At 37.9% G+C, this 16,025-nt stretch overlaps 1 protein-coding gene across 3 annotated transcripts in view; it reads left to right on the top strand.

Annotated features, from left to right (window-relative positions):
• UNC5A (unc-5 netrin receptor A) overlaps positions 1-16,025 on the top strand; it is a 296,264-nt gene that overhangs the window by 269,208 nt on the left and 11,031 nt on the right. For all 3 annotated transcript variants that reach the window (XM_063447287.1, XM_063447288.1, XM_063447289.1), the window contains 4 exons: positions 878-1,063; positions 4,685-4,960; positions 6,239-6,326; positions 7,152-7,320. In XM_063447287.1, coding sequence (XP_063303357.1) covers positions 878-1,063; positions 4,685-4,960; positions 6,239-6,326; positions 7,152-7,320 — 719 coding nt within the window. The remainder of the gene's footprint in view (positions 1-877; positions 1,064-4,684; positions 4,961-6,238; positions 6,327-7,151; positions 7,321-16,025) is intronic.

Genomic DNA, 16,025 nt, shown 5'->3' on the forward strand with positions numbered 1-16,025 from the left:
TTTTGCAGTTCGTCTATTTTGACCTTAAATTTGAAATTCACTTTGAATTCTCACTTCCGTGAATAACACTGACAGATGCATGGAGATAAACACTACTGGCGATTCAGGCCTTTGATATATGTGTAATTTGCAGCACATTAACTGTTTTCTTCTCAAAAATAAACGTATTTTGTTGGGCATTTAAAGTTGGGCCTTTTAAGTGCAAGCTAATGTGTACACACCTGCACATCATTAAGGCAATAGCATAAAAAGGGCGTTTTAAACACCATGACCACTTCAGCTTATTGTAACTCAGAGAATTTGACCCACTTTTGATCATTTTGCCAAACAGCAGGTCTCCTGTCACCTTAAACCACATGAACCAACCTCAAGGCAATTAGCCCAGTGATCACAGCCTCTCATTGCCAAGGCTGGATATATGATGCAATATGACAATAAAATGTGTGCGGGGGCAGTGTCCAAAATCGTTTCGCGCCATAATCGCTATAATGAGCTGCAGTGGCTATGGTGCGCAGACTTTGCCTTTGATAGCCCAGTTAGATGGACTTGATGTGTATCCATCAGGTAAGCTTAAACTAATCTCGGAATTTAATATTTACGATGAAAATAATACTGAAACCCTGTGGAAAGAATTAGAATTAGTTGAGGAATAGTCAATAAATGAGGAAAAAAAAGTCTGCTACATTCATGTCTGTCTGACAGCAGTGCGAGCTTTTATTGGGTGACGTTTGATACAAAATGTTTCAGAAAAATGTTGCTAAACCACAATGTAACTGCATGAATGCCAATGTTTACGCTGACACTAAATATTCATTTCACTGACCTACTGCGCACGAGTTACTTTTCTTTTTTTTTTCTCTTCCATTGGGTGGTGCAGCTGTGGGTGCTCCTGAAGACGTGGCAATGTACGTGGGAGTGGTGGCAGTGGCAGTGTTTCTAGTGCTGCTGTTGGCAGTGATATTGGTGTGTTGGCGCCGGAAGGAAGGTCTCGATGCAGATGTCGCTGATTCCTCCATTCTTACCGCTGCATTCCAGCCTGTTAGTCTCAAGCCTGGCAAAGCAGGTGAGGCCAAATTTGCCAAGACACCAGTTACTTTAATAAACAGCTGAAAAATAAATAACACGGTAAAATATTATTAACCCGGAGGACAGAAGAAATTGTCCACTTCTGACCCAAAATACAAACTAGAATTTGTATTATGTATTTGTTCCATCCTAGTTTGATGGTTTCTCATCTGCACCCATACATATTATATATTGTCTTTTAAAGACCAGACATTGCATTATTGCATTATTTTAATATGCTATAATCATGGATTTATAACACAACATTAAGTTTGAATAAAATGTTAAAAAGTTGAAAAACTATTTTTGTCACCACAGTTTTTGCTTATGATCAATTTTAAATAAGTTACAATAGATTCACATTTTAGTCCTGATTGGTAAATGTTTCATATGCCTTGGATCTAAATATTTCTTTTTTTTGTAATGAGTGCTAGCCCTATTCTTACATTTACTCTTAACTGTGCACCTACCTTAACTGTACTAATCTTGACCTTACACTATACCTAACCATAAAACAGCACTGACCATACGATAGCATTAATCCTTACCTAACTCTACATTTAACTATAACCCTAAACCTACTCTAAAACTAGCCCTAAACCTTAACACAGAAGGGTTCCCTCTGATGACATCAGTACTGACACCAGCAGAGGGATTTGCTAACTTACACTGTACAGAAGGCTCTGTCAGCACGCTTTACTGGGTGATTGTAGAATGAGATGGAGATCTCCCTTTCATGCTGCAGCTCCTGCGTGCTCTCCCTGTCAATTGTCAATCACATTCTGGGCATCTCCTGCCCACATTAAGTCATTCTGGTCAGGATTTAAATTAATTTAAAGGACAGTTCACCGTGCTCAGTTTGAGCATGGCATACAGCTCATGGGTCAGTGTGGGGCCACGAAATATGGCCCCAGCTGACATAGGGCAGCCTTAGGTATCAAATGATTCTTGGGTCTCACTGGTATGATAAGGGTTAACCCTCTAGTCTTTGCCTTGCACACTCAAAGATGCCAGGACGTTCCATGCCACCTTAACGTTAAAGACCAGTCTGTGGAGGACTGCATGGAATGTCCTAATGGCTGGAAGAGATTAGCTAACATTTTTATGAGAAAGATAATTAGTTGTTTGGCGTTTCTTGAATGAAAATCATGAAAATGCATTCCGTTTAACCTGGCATGGCCTTACTTTAGTGGTAGAAAAGGGCATTACCCTTTGCGTAATTTCTCTCTGCAATGATGTATTAAATTCATAAATGCAGGTGAAGAAAACACTAAGTTTGATGTTCAGGTATAACACAACAACATCCAAACTAGCTCATATAATTATATGATAAATAGTGATGATGTTATTCGTGGTTATTTTTATCTCTAAAGTACCAATGTATACCACTTCACTGCAGGGTGGCTTAACAAAAGTACAATTAATAATGATGAAATACGTTCGGCATTGGTGACAAAAACGCAGCTCAAGTAAGCTTACAGTATAAACAATATCATGTTGACGTTAGTATTATTAAACACATTTACGCTCAAGCAATTGTTGTCGCTGCAGTTACTGTCCAACTACTTGACTCATAATTTACAGATGAGCTAACACACATTTGTGTAATTTTTTTTATGTAAAGATAATCACTTAAACATTTCACCACCACTTTTATTTTGTTTGGAAGAAAATACCCTTCTCATTTTCTAATTGCATAAAACTCACACTTTGTTATATATAAAAAAAAGGATAAAAAGGGAAGCACTCATCAACACAATCCTTAATCAATTGGAGAGCTGCTTAAATAACCAAAACATTCAATGCAATACATATAGGAGTTAGATTACACCCACACAGCACATGCTATAGCTGAAAAAGATCTAACTTTGATGAAAACACATGGGCTTGTGTTGCATTATATGGTTATATAATGCATAGGCAACCACTATAAAAACTGACTCTAATCTCCAAATCTAACAAAATTGACTGAGCATTCACAAAAACATATAGGGCTCTTTGACATTTCGGTCTCTGTAAGGAAGCTTGTTGATAGAATCCTGAGGAAGACCTTGTGTGGCTTTGAAAGCAACGTTCGTATCACTGTCTGCCTTCTTCTGGTTCTTCTGTGAATTAAAGGGATGCCATCACTTAGAAATTACATAATTGAAAACACTGGCAATCACCTCTTACTTGCGTTCACCTTTTTACATATGGTGGTCAATTTTCTTGTAAATGTATATTAAAGATTACCAATTGGCATCACAATCCAGTTCAGTCTTGGCACATCCAGGGCACAACTTGCATTGGAGGAGAAATAAAACATTGTTCAATGACAGACTTGAGTAGAGTTTATAATAATATTTAAAGGGGAACCAAGGTCTCTCCTAGGAGGGAGCTAAATACAGTGTTGTGATTCTGTATTTAATGTAATTTATCAGACCTCATAAACACGAAATTGTTAAATATAGAAGAAAATAAACATGATATACAAAAACTTATGTAGTGACTGTGCTTCTTTAAACCTTTTTAAGTGTTTTTAAAAGGCACCCATACTCCTAAAAAGTCTTCTATATTACCCAATATTTTTTTTAATAATATCTAGCACTCTAAAATTCATTTCGGAGTCGTGTTCATGCCACATTAAAAGTTGGCCAACATCATGGTAGATATCAGACTAGCACTAACACGATACAATTAAATTAATAAAATAGGGAAGGAAATGAAAAAAATAATATAGCCTGTTTCAATTTCAAGGACACAGTGTGTTGCCAAAAAAGGAAATTGAGTGGAGAAAATATGTTTACTATTCAAAATTGTATTTCACAAAACTTTATTCATAAGTACATGTGTAAAAGAGAACACTCGCTAAACTAGAATTTCTAAATCTTTGACTGGGGAATTAAAATTTACAGGGCAAAACAGAAACCTAGAAAAATATTTCCATATCATCTATGTTATCTTAAAACTGCGATCCCCTGGTCAAATAATCTCCAGTTTATTGAATAATGTAAAGTCTTATACATATCATTCATCAAATCTTTACTTATAGACACCCTTAAGTGTAATATATTAGGCAGAACATGCAGATCTCTCATCTAAATGGAATTATGTAATAATGGTTTATGCATAACATGCATACATTATCAGGATATTTATAAATATATTCCAAAAAGAAAGAGAATTCACACTAAGTTCTAACACTTAATATATCAAATTATATAAATAAGTTGATGTATACCTTAACAAGTAGCCATCGTATCAATTTGTGTCACACATGTGTATGTACTTAAAAGTAATTGTGAAAACTGCAGAATATAAAATGATCATAACATTAGATAATGTGTGATGACACCTTTTTTAAGTAAAACCTACAGTATATATCAGTGGTTTTGAGCCCCATCCCTCCCTGATCACTATAGCCATGTTTATCTAGCATCTCTGGAGAGCTTTTCATTGACACCTTCCACCAAACATCCACTAACTTGTCTTTTTCTAGCTACAGCAGACTAGAACTTCAATTACTAATTTAATATTTTTTTATTATCTGTTATATGCTCCCGTTTGAATAAACTCTTGGGTACCTCCAATTTCGATGGAAAAATGTGGACAAAAATACATATTCCATTTTTTTCCCTAGGCCAGGCTCATTTGTTGACCATTCAGCCCGATCTCAGCACAGCTACCATGACATATCAGGGATCCTTGTGCCTTCGACAGGATGGTGGCAATAAGTTCCAACTAACCAATGGGCACCTTCTCCCCCCTATGGGTCCTGGAATACCAAGGGAGCACAGCCACACCTTACCACGACTCTCCACCCAGAGCTACTTCCGCACTTTGCCACGTGGAGCCAGTAACATGGCATATGGCACCTTTAATTTTCTAGGCGGACGTCTGAGAATCCCAAACACAGGTAAACCAGATGTTTTTTTGCGCTTCTGTTATGGCCACTTCAGATGCGGATCCAAACTTCACAGTCACCCACTCATTGTTATAGTTGATGGTTACTTTACCAGCTTCCTCTCTGCAGCGATCAACTGAAATAACACAGCTCTCACAAAATAAAACACGATCCGCCAGTCATCCAATGGTTGAAGACATCTACCAGATAGTCTCAGCAATATTTTTGAATGTGAGTCTTAATATACTGATTTTCAGCAGTGTTCCATTTTGGAATTTTAGTCTTAATATACTGCTGTCTAGAGGTTTACAAATATAGATCTATACTACAAATGTATTCCTGGAATCCATGTTGCGGACATGCATTAGTTACATTGTTTGAGAGATTCTTACCCCAGCAATGTATTTAGATTTCCTTGTATTCAAAGTAATTGTACAAAGATCATTCTGGGCACATTGCCAAGGAGCTGAAATTGCTACCAAAATAATATGAAGAATGTGTTTTCCTTTAGAGGAAAAATGATTTAGAGAAGCAATTGAAATGATAAAAAGTGCTATATAGCAGAACATAGCAGGGAGGGAATAGACAGATGTTCTTAAAGACAACATTTTCCTTCCCGGTGTGGCCACCTGTTCCAATGTAATTGGATCTTGTACATTTTAAACCTATAAAGAGATGGTACTATCAAGTTTTAAATTCAACAAAGGGAGTTTACCCCAACCGCAATGTTGATGTTCCATTCGACCGTACCTAATGATTAAACTTGAGGGTGCAAATTTTGCAGGGGCAGATTAATTTGCAGGAAGCCCATAACACTCATTATCTACCTGAGATCAAGTAACAAAGATGACCGTTCTGAAACTATTTGAACCTATATATCTCGTAGTATATTGTAGTGAACAAACTGACCATAAAGAAACTAAATACCCGGGACTCGTAGACATTTTGGAATGCCATTAATGTTGTCCATGAGTTGTCTTTTTTCTTCACTGTTAGAATTTTGTATATAAATAAAAACGGTACTGTTTTTGTTAAATGCAAATCTAAAAATATTACCATTTTCACATTTGTAGATGTCACACAGTGTTGTTCCTTTATACTTCATTAGACTTTATATGAAAATCAACCTCCAGAACAGTTCACAGACAAGGCAGTTAGATGAGCACTTGAAAGACAGACAAGTTATATTATTTAAAATTCATTCTGATGTCACCAATCTTTCGCAATGACTTTTCTTAACACTCACCACATACCAAGAATACGGATATATTATTAATAATTTTCTCATAGGTCTCAGCCTACTCATACCTCCAGATGCAATTCCGCGAGGAAAAATCTATGAAATCTACCTAACGCTACACAAACAGGAGGATGTGGGGTAGGTATCTTGACACTCTTAAGGGGACATACTAAGTAACATAACCACTAAAGCTCAGTGGATCAGTTTGAATGCCTAGAGTATCCAGGTGCCATCTCCCGGTTTAATGTCAAACTGTTTAGTAATAGTTTGACATATATAGGGGCTCTTTGGGAATGCGGAGGTTGTACCGTCCATGGCGACATTGATTTCAGCTTTGCCCAACATGAACTTGACCTCATAATTGATTGGCTTAAATTTGTGGGCTAATCCTCTGTTATCATTTGTACACAGTTTTACATTAACTCAGGGACAGCACCCAGACAATCTAGGCAACACAACCACTACAGTAATTTGTTCTTTTAATGTTTTATGCATAATACACTATCTCCCTTTGATAGCAGTTGATGGGTAACATAGTTATAGTTATAATATCTGATGGATTGTTATAATATCTGATGGGTTGTTATAATATCTGATGGATTGTTATAATATCTGATGGGTTGTTACAGTTATAATATATGATGGATTGTTATAATATCTGATGGATTGTTATAATATATGATCGGTAGTCTTATGAAAGACTAGGGGAATGATCCATGTCCTTCAAAGATGTAGATCTTATTGCGATAATGTGTATTTTTTTTCAAGAAATGGCATTAAATCAGGATGGTTGTGTTCGTACAGTATTTTGCAGAGTTTTGCACCTTTCTGGGACATTTTTGTACATAATATTTACAAATCATGACATTCCATCTGACATCCCATGTGATTGCTCATAACCAATTTCAGTGTTATCAACAGTTGCAATCACATCTCACACCTTTTACTTCTTCCCCCTTTGAGGTTACCTCTAGCTGGCTGCCAGACGCTTTTGGGACCCGTCGTCAGCTGTGGACCACCAGGAGTCCTGCTTACGCAGCCTGTCATCTTGTCAATGGATCACTGTGTGGAAGCCAACCCTGAGAATTGGACTGTGCGTCTTAAGAAACAGTCTTGTGAAGGAACCTGGGAGGTAAGGCATAGAGACGAGAATGTAATGCGGGAATAACTAAATATCCAAGTTGAAAAAGCTAATATGGCAATGTTGGCCTTAAATTCACATTTGCTGTGTCACCTTTGCTCAATTCCACATTTAGGGACTAAATCCGAGTTTGAACAGAGTGCAGACAGACTTGTGTGAGTCTGGCAACCAACAGACACCACAACCAACGTGTTATCTTGTGTACATGTTATGTATAAAAAGCTTTGAGCTCAGTTCCAGCTGGTTTTCTGATGCATTCCTACTTGTGCCAAAATATTCCTTACTGTGCCTCTTCCATCACTTCATTTCCCTGTTCCATTTTTGTTCTTTGTTTTGGTTCACAAATGTTTTGCTTCCAATGCATAAGAAAAAGGTTCGCCTTTTTCCCCGATATTTTCCGCAACTGTAATAAATGGTAAAATTAACAGAAAAAAAGAGCAACAATTCAGAAAGAAGAATAATAAGTGGCAAAAATCTGTTTATGTTAGCACACTATACAGAAAGAGGAAATAAAGTTACCAATGTGGTGGAGTAACACATTTATTTTTTTTAAAAATGGTGCAAAACCACACAAAACTAGTGCAAACTTGATAAAGCGAATACATACATTTTTTTATATATAACCCCCTAATGAATTACTGAAAAACACAAATTTCCCTAGTAATTGCTTTTGCCACGCACTCAAAATGTTCTACATATATACACTGATCAGTCACAACATTAAAACCACCTGCCTAATATTGTGTAGGTTACCCTTGTGCTGCCAAAACAGCTCTGACATGTCAAGGCATGGGCTCGTTTGGAGGTCTTGTGGTATCTTGCACCAAGACATTAGCAGCAGATCCTTTAAGTTCTGCAAGTTGCGAGGTGGGGCCTCCATGGATCGGATTTGTTGTTTCAGAACATCTCACAGATGCTTAAACGGATTGGGATCTGGGGAATTTGGAGGCCAAGGAAACACCTTAAACTCTTTGTCATGTTCCTCAATCCATTCCTGAACATTTTGTGCAGTGTGGCAGAGTGCATTATCCTACTCCAAGAGGCCACTGCCATCAGGGAACATTACACCATGAAAGGTCGTATGTTTCTGCAACAAAGTTGGTAGGTAGCTGGTATGTGTCAAAGTAACAGCCACATGAATGCCAGGACCCTAGGTTTCCCAGAAGAACATTGTCCAGAGCAGAACACTGCCCTTGCCTGCCTACCTGCCTTTTTCCGTAGTGCATCCTGCTGCTATCTCTTCCACAGGTAACACACATACACCCAGCCATCCACGTAACCTAAAAAAAACTTAATTCATTAGACCAGGCAATCGTCTTGCATTGCCACACTGAAGGTGCTTTCGGTGGTGGACATCATGAGCACTCTGACCAATCATTGGCTTCCTAGCCCCATATGCAACAAACTGTTTTTCAGAATTTTGTGCTACAGTAGCCCCCCAGTGCATTAATGAGTCTTGTGCACCCATGACCTTAACGCTGGTTGTCCTTCCTTGCACCACTTTTGGTAGGTACTAACCACTGTTATGAAGAATGCTCTGACACAGTCATCTAACCATCACTATTTGACCTGTGTTCCAGTCACTTAGTTTTTTCCCTTGTCCATTTTTCCTGCTTCTAACACATGAAATTCAAGAACCGACTATTCACTTGCTGCCTAATATATCCCACCCTTGACAGGTTCCATTGTAACGATATAATCAATGCTATTCACTTCTCCTTTTGTGGCTGTTCAGCGTATACTGCAGCTTATATTTATGCTGTTCTCTCTTGCACTGCTAGAGGGCACTGTGTCCGCAAAATGTGTAAATTGGGAGAAGCACATAACATGTCCCATGGAAACCAAATAATAATTCATATGTTCATCGTGTACAGATTGATTTAATCCTCCTCATTCGGCACACTAAAGAGCCATTGCATCATTAACTGCACATTACTCAGCATGACTGTGCATCCCTATATGTTAATATGAACTGGATTGTGAAAAGCGTAATCTCTGAGACAGACCAAGAGCTCATTCTAACAGCACACAATGCCCATCATGTAACCAAGCATTTCTCACATTCTGTGGTTTTAAAAACTGAATGTAAAATTTATTTCATTGAGGATTTTATAAATGATTTTCGCAAACAAACAAAACATTTGACGATGCAAAGCGGCACTCTGGGTTGGAAATAAACCTCATTTTTTACGAATCATGTAGATAAAATAACAAAAAAAATTATGTAGTAGAAAAAAAAAACAGTTCCTATAACCACTTCCTATCCACAGAGCAGCATAAAGTTTCTTTTAGACCATGGGTCCTTAAACTTCGGCCCCCCAGATGTTGCTGAACTACAACTCCCATGATCCTCTGGCTATCTATGTAATTCAAAGAATCATGGGAGTTGTAGTTCAGCAACATCTGTTGGGGCGGAGTTTGAGGACCCATGTTTTAGACCATAAAATGATGCCACTATTTTGGAACCTCTTTTTCTGTTGTGGGACGTTGATTTTGTCCCATTTCATCTTATCAACTCCCAGGAGCAGTTGCATTAATTAGGTCTGATACATGCAACTGCTAATAAGCTTATAGCAACCATTCAAATAGCTGTAGAGACATTAAGAGACACACAACAGTCAGGAAATATACTGTATTTCTTGCATCCTCCGTCCATAAATGAAAAAATGCAACTACGTCTAAAAAGAAAAAGGTATATGATAATATATAAGAAAATAACAAAAAATAGATTTGTATCCAGGGTTGGTGCCTCTAATAGACACGTTTCTGTAGGCAGTTACCTAGTCTGCCTTTTGGCAAAACCAGGTTTGGGGACCCTCTTGTATTGTAACCTATGCAACAAGATTATGTTGTTATGGTGGTTAACATGTCCCTTTAAACCATCCTAGTGTAACATTGGCTTTAAACATCTTTATCGTGCTGGATTTGATTTGTTTTCTAATCCAAGCCAATAAAAGCCATATAAGAAAGCTGTTCTCCGATCACCATGATTCACCATGGTAAAGGTGAAGTTGGGCAGGATGACCTTCGCTACTAATGTTTTTTTTTTTAAATATCCCTTTTGTGGAACTAATGTTCTCCCTTGAACTTTTCTTGCTATCTTTAATCTTCTTTTATTTAATTTTTTTCACTTTATTATTAAAACGGGATCATATGTGAAGGAAACCAGCCACAGAGCACATGATAAAAGTGTTGGGAATTTAATTGTGCTTCATAGGTGATTAAGATAAGCTTGCTTATCTTTTTTTATCTTATTATTAAAAGTCTACATGGAGTAGAAAAAACATCTTTGCTTTATTCCGCGATCAAAAGATTTGGGTATCGCAGTGGGATAATTCTCATGAAATATTCTTTCTTTATAATTAGATTGTGATTTGTGTAGGCCACTAATACCGTTCCTGGATTGTTTCTTAACGGTGACCCTTTTGTTTGGATGGTAAAATTTAACTCATGACATGGTGTGCAATGGTCACATTAAAAACTAACCAAATCACACTCAGCGCTATATCATTGGTTTGTGAAAGGAGATCTATAGAGTCAAAGTGTAGTCTGACAACGCTGTTTCTTTTTGCATGACAAGACCGATTTAGTCAATTATATGGATGCACAAGTGTAGAATCTTTTATAACATATGGTACAACAGCCAAATGAACCTTCCATCTGATGTTAGACTACACATCACATTGATTGACAAGTTTAAGGTTGAGGATAACGACAGCTGTACCGACATCAGGTCACATTTTCTTCTTTTGAACTCTGTACATGGAATTATTTTTAATACAATGAGAAACGACAACTGATAAGAGTCAAAAACCCATGAAAGAATTACCATCATTAAACCCTTTTCTTTTTCTTAATTTCTATTGTATCAGCTTACGAGATTTTGTGTTCACAAAATGTGCATTGCCTGCATGCAGTTTGTGTGTTAGGTGATACAGGAGATTACTGAGGTTCCTACATTTTCTTCTATATGAATGGTGAAATATCACTGATGTCTTGGACTTTTACTATCAGCTCATATAAACAAATTGCAGTTTACAATACTGGCTATGAGGCTGTCAATACTTGACCTGATAGACGCATCTACCTCTATAGTAAGGCCATCACACTCAGCATCCCATCAAATCCTGCAACTTTTGTTCCTTTTTCTGAGGTTTGTACCTTTGCCAGATTAATCTTCATCAATTCATTTTGAAAGCATTGTTTACCACAGTTTATTTATTCTTTCTCCGTCTCCTTTGTCAGGACCACGAAGAGGAAATAGGTTTATTCCACCATAGTCAATCGCAGCAAGCAATTGTGCTGATATTGCCATAATTTCCAAATAGAACTTCTGGGATGAATTGTGCCTAATACACATCTGAATGCATAGTTTAATGGATAAAATGACTAAAAGCAATTGCTTAAAGAAAGACCCCATGCACCACAACTACTAGAGCACACTTTCACATTTTCCCTGGCACCCTTCCACAGTAATTTGTTAAACGTTTGTAGAACCGTGTGGCATCCTACCTGGGTCCCTGAGGGGCCTGCTGCACATCACATCTACACCTGCATGAAAAGTCTTTAATGAGCTAAGCAAGGGAGAGCTACTCAGTGGTGGTGACCTGATTCTTCTTCGAGACCCAATTATCAAACCATTCTAAAGTGGTTTTTACTAATTACTTGGTGAGGACACCAGGTACAAACATGGCACTGCAAGCCTGGTGTAGGTTTGCTGTAGTGGCTACGATGCTTGGAGTGTTTTCTTTAATTTACTGTTGATGAGCTGCATATAGTTTAGTAACATTTGGTAGACATAAACTGTATAAACTTGGTCCATTGCTTTATTCATCTACTGTGCCATATATTGGTTGTAGCTTTTTTTATTCTGGACCAGGAAATACCGATAAAATGGGTAACAGCTAGGCTAAAATAGTTAAATAGTGACTACAGCCAAGCTAAACACTTTGTCCATTTTATTGTTGTCTAAATTTAACTGCACTTTTATTAGGTATTTAGTGACTAGTCTTTGGACCGTCAAGTCTGGTCTTGCGTGAATCAAGAGCATCTTTTATAGAATTTTGCAACATGTTCCAGTTGTGTGCTGTGACTGTAGCACTGTTAAAAAGGTTTGTGCAACTTCTTGGCTTCTTGTCAGATGCCTCTCTTCTGTCTCCAATTCCCTGTGTATTCCAAGGATGGACTGTGGCCAATTATGTTTTTACATTTTTATGAAGTATCTGCTCAGGCACATTACATGTAATCACATATCTCATGTGAAAAGCACAATACGAATTTCACATTACTGCAAACTCCGACTAAGGGCTTTCCAGATTATGCCTACAGGACATCGTTTCTTCCATTGTCTCAGTGACAAAGCTGAAACAGATTAAATCATAGTTTATTCGGACTCGGTGACCCCTGATGATCCCCATAATTAAGCCATACATGGCCGGGACACTGTTCTTTTATCCAGAAAATATTATTTTGTGCCATGGAAAATTGAAGCAACAGCTTAGTTCCAGCCACTGTATTAATTTCATAATAACATTGCTTGGTCAGTGGTTTTCTGTTTTTACAAATTTACCAAGTGCAGAAAGGATAATATGAAAAGTAATAACCTGCAGGGCAGACTGCGGTTAGAATTACTAATGCTATATATCTTTGTGAAAATCAGGTCTTGGCTCCATTCTGTGTTTAGATATAAATGGACAATGCAGAGTGTTCTCCATAGGTGGCGCTATTTCTCTTTTCTGGTTTTGTAATACTATTATTTTAATTCTTCATCAGGCTTTTGCTAGGTGTTTGCAGTTGACTTATTGATAACGTGGCAGCTGTTCGTTTTATCATCCAATACCTGGTGTAAATGGGAGCTGTAAATTTGCATGATGTTTGTCCCTATGGTAGTTGTCAGTCTGTATAATAGAATTTGAGTTCCCAAGCCGCACTATATTGATGTCCGGTCCTTTGGTTGGTTTTAAGCCAATAAAACTAGGTAGATTGAGACTGTATTGTGATCAAAAACCTTTTCATGAATATGATAGGTCCCTTGGCTAATGTGTTTGTAGAGCCGGCTGAAGATTAATATACTGGTATATTGCGTATCAGGGATGCGGAATTAAAAAGGTTCTCTGTAGATTCATAATGTCAAGTTGAAAAAAAGGTTGGCAGTGACTAGTGGTTATTTGTAATATTGCATACTCACCGGTGATGGGTAGTTATTATAGGTTTATGTTTTAAATACACCAGGCGGAGATAATTATTTGACTGATTTACCATAGCTATATCTGCCTAGTTCACTATTTTCATCTTTAAACTTATTTTGCCGGAAAATCTTTATTCAACCTATCCCCCAAGTCTCTTCATTCCTTTTATCTTCTATGTAGATCTCATTTTTATAACTTTTTTTTTATACCTTTGTCATGATTAGCTGCTGTCACACTCTCTCTCAATGGTCTAGTCACAAAGAGACTGACTGAGCGATGAAGAAAAGTTACGTTTAAAACCTTTTAACTTTACTCTAAAAGGGGGGCCTGGGGACCTAAACTGCGTCACCAACACTGCAGTGTTTGTATTCCTAACACTATAGTGTTCCTTTAATGTGCTTATGTTGTGACTATTCTAGTTTTTCTGTCATTCACACCTGTGTTTTGTCTTGTTCACAGATACACTATATGTACAAAAGTATTGGGACACCTAACCTTTACAATACACCAACAGGGACCTTTATGTCATCACATTCTAAATACATGGACATTAATATGTAGTTTGCCCCCTCTTTCCACCCCTAACAGCTTCCATCCACCTGGGACGGCTTTCCACAAGATTTTGGAGTTGTTTCTGAGGGAATTGTTGCCCATTCATGGCTTTCGATCTCTGTTCCAGTTCATCCCAAACATGTTCGATGGGGGTTGAGGTCAGGGCTCTGTGAGGGACAGTCAAGTTCTTCCGCACCAAACGCATCCAACCATGTCTTCATGGACCTTCTTTTGTGCAGTGGGGCATAGGCATACTGGAATACAAAAGGGGATTTCCTTGAACTGATTCCACAAAGCTGGAAGCATAGCATTGTAAAAAATGTCTTAGTATGCTGAAGCATTAAGTTTCCCTTCACTGGAAGTAAGGGGCCTAGCCCTACCCCTTTAAAATAGCCCCATACCATTATCTCCCCTCCACCAAACTTTACAGTTGGCAAAATGCAGTCAGGCAGGTAATGTACTACTGGTATCTGCCAAGCCCATGAGATTGCCAAACAGAGAAGCGTGATTTATCACACCTGATCCAGAGCCCAGTGGTGCCGTGCTTTACACCACTTGATCCGACGCTGGGCATTGTACTTATTGATGTGAGGCTTGCAAGCAGCTGCTTGGACAAGGAAACCATTCCATGAAGCTTCCGCCACATAGTTTTTGTGCTGATATTAAAGCCAGAGGAAGTTCGGAACTCTTCAGTTATGGAATCAGCAGAGCGTTGGCGATCTTTCACGCACCATGCGCCTCAGCACTCGGTGACCACGCTCTGTGACTTTAAGTAGCCTTCCACTTTGTGGCTGAGTTGCTTCTCTTCCTAAATGCTTCCACTATTCAATTATACCACTTACAGTCGGTCCATGGAATATCTAGCAGGGGGGACTTATTGCAAACATGGCATCCTTTCACATTACCACATTTGAATTCACCTAGCTCTTCAGATCGACCCATATAGTTTCACAAATGTTTTTAGATGCAGACTGCATGGCTAGGTGCTTGAGTTTGTACACCGATGGCAAAGGGACTGATTGAATCACCTGAATTTAATAGTTAGGAGGTAATTCCCAATACTTTTGTCCAAATAGCGTACATTTATTCACTAAACATTGAATTACCATTTACAAAATTTAGGCCAAGTGATCGATTTAGTAAATACAATACCATCTCAACTACAACCACAGCTTGCCTGTGTTTGGCAACGTTCGCATTATGCTTGTACGTTTACCAACATTTACTGTTTAATGAATATTCCCTACATTCATCAGCTATGAAAATGATCCAAACGTAATAGTTTTAATTCCTCCCAACTGCTTTATAAGGAATATCATTTTAATATTCATGGAACACGGTTTTATCACTTTGTACAAGTCTACCATGTAATTTCCATTGAAAACAGATCGCACCCTATAAAAATGACTCCATTTCTGATTCTGCCAGTATTACATTTTGCTAAGAATAAAGTTCTTGTGTGTAAACTGTATCAATGCTTAATGAGTCACTCTGCGCAACAATACTGTAATTAGATCAAAACGAAATGAGAAGCAGATGTTGGTAATTGTACAGATTCTTATTGGGTTGAAGATATAACTGGCATTTTTTTTTTTCTTTTGCATTTTTTATGGTACCTTTCAGCATTGCAAGATTAAGTACAGTGCAATTTACTTTTCTATGTTCTATAGTTTAATTTACAAATGTTCTCTATATATTCTCAACTATAGGCTACAATAGCCAATATGGAAATACAGTTCTTCAACTCAGTTATAGTCCCAGCTTGACTTTTGACCTTTGGGAAGACTAGGTAAATTTCAACCTATTTGAAAAATGGTTGGACTACATTCTGTGGGACAGTGGCAAGGGACTCATTGAACCATAACCACCATGGCTGCAAAGTTCTCAGTGGACTTTCCATGGAATTCTACAGGGTGCCGGGTGCTTATATTCAGCTGAAGAAATGCTCAAGAAGTC

Source organism: Pelobates fuscus, chromosome 3 (genome assembly GCF_036172605.1).
Source record: "Pelobates fuscus isolate aPelFus1 chromosome 3, aPelFus1.pri, whole genome shotgun sequence".
Classification (NCBI taxonomy): Eukaryota; Metazoa; Chordata; class Amphibia; order Anura; family Pelobatidae; genus Pelobates; species Pelobates fuscus.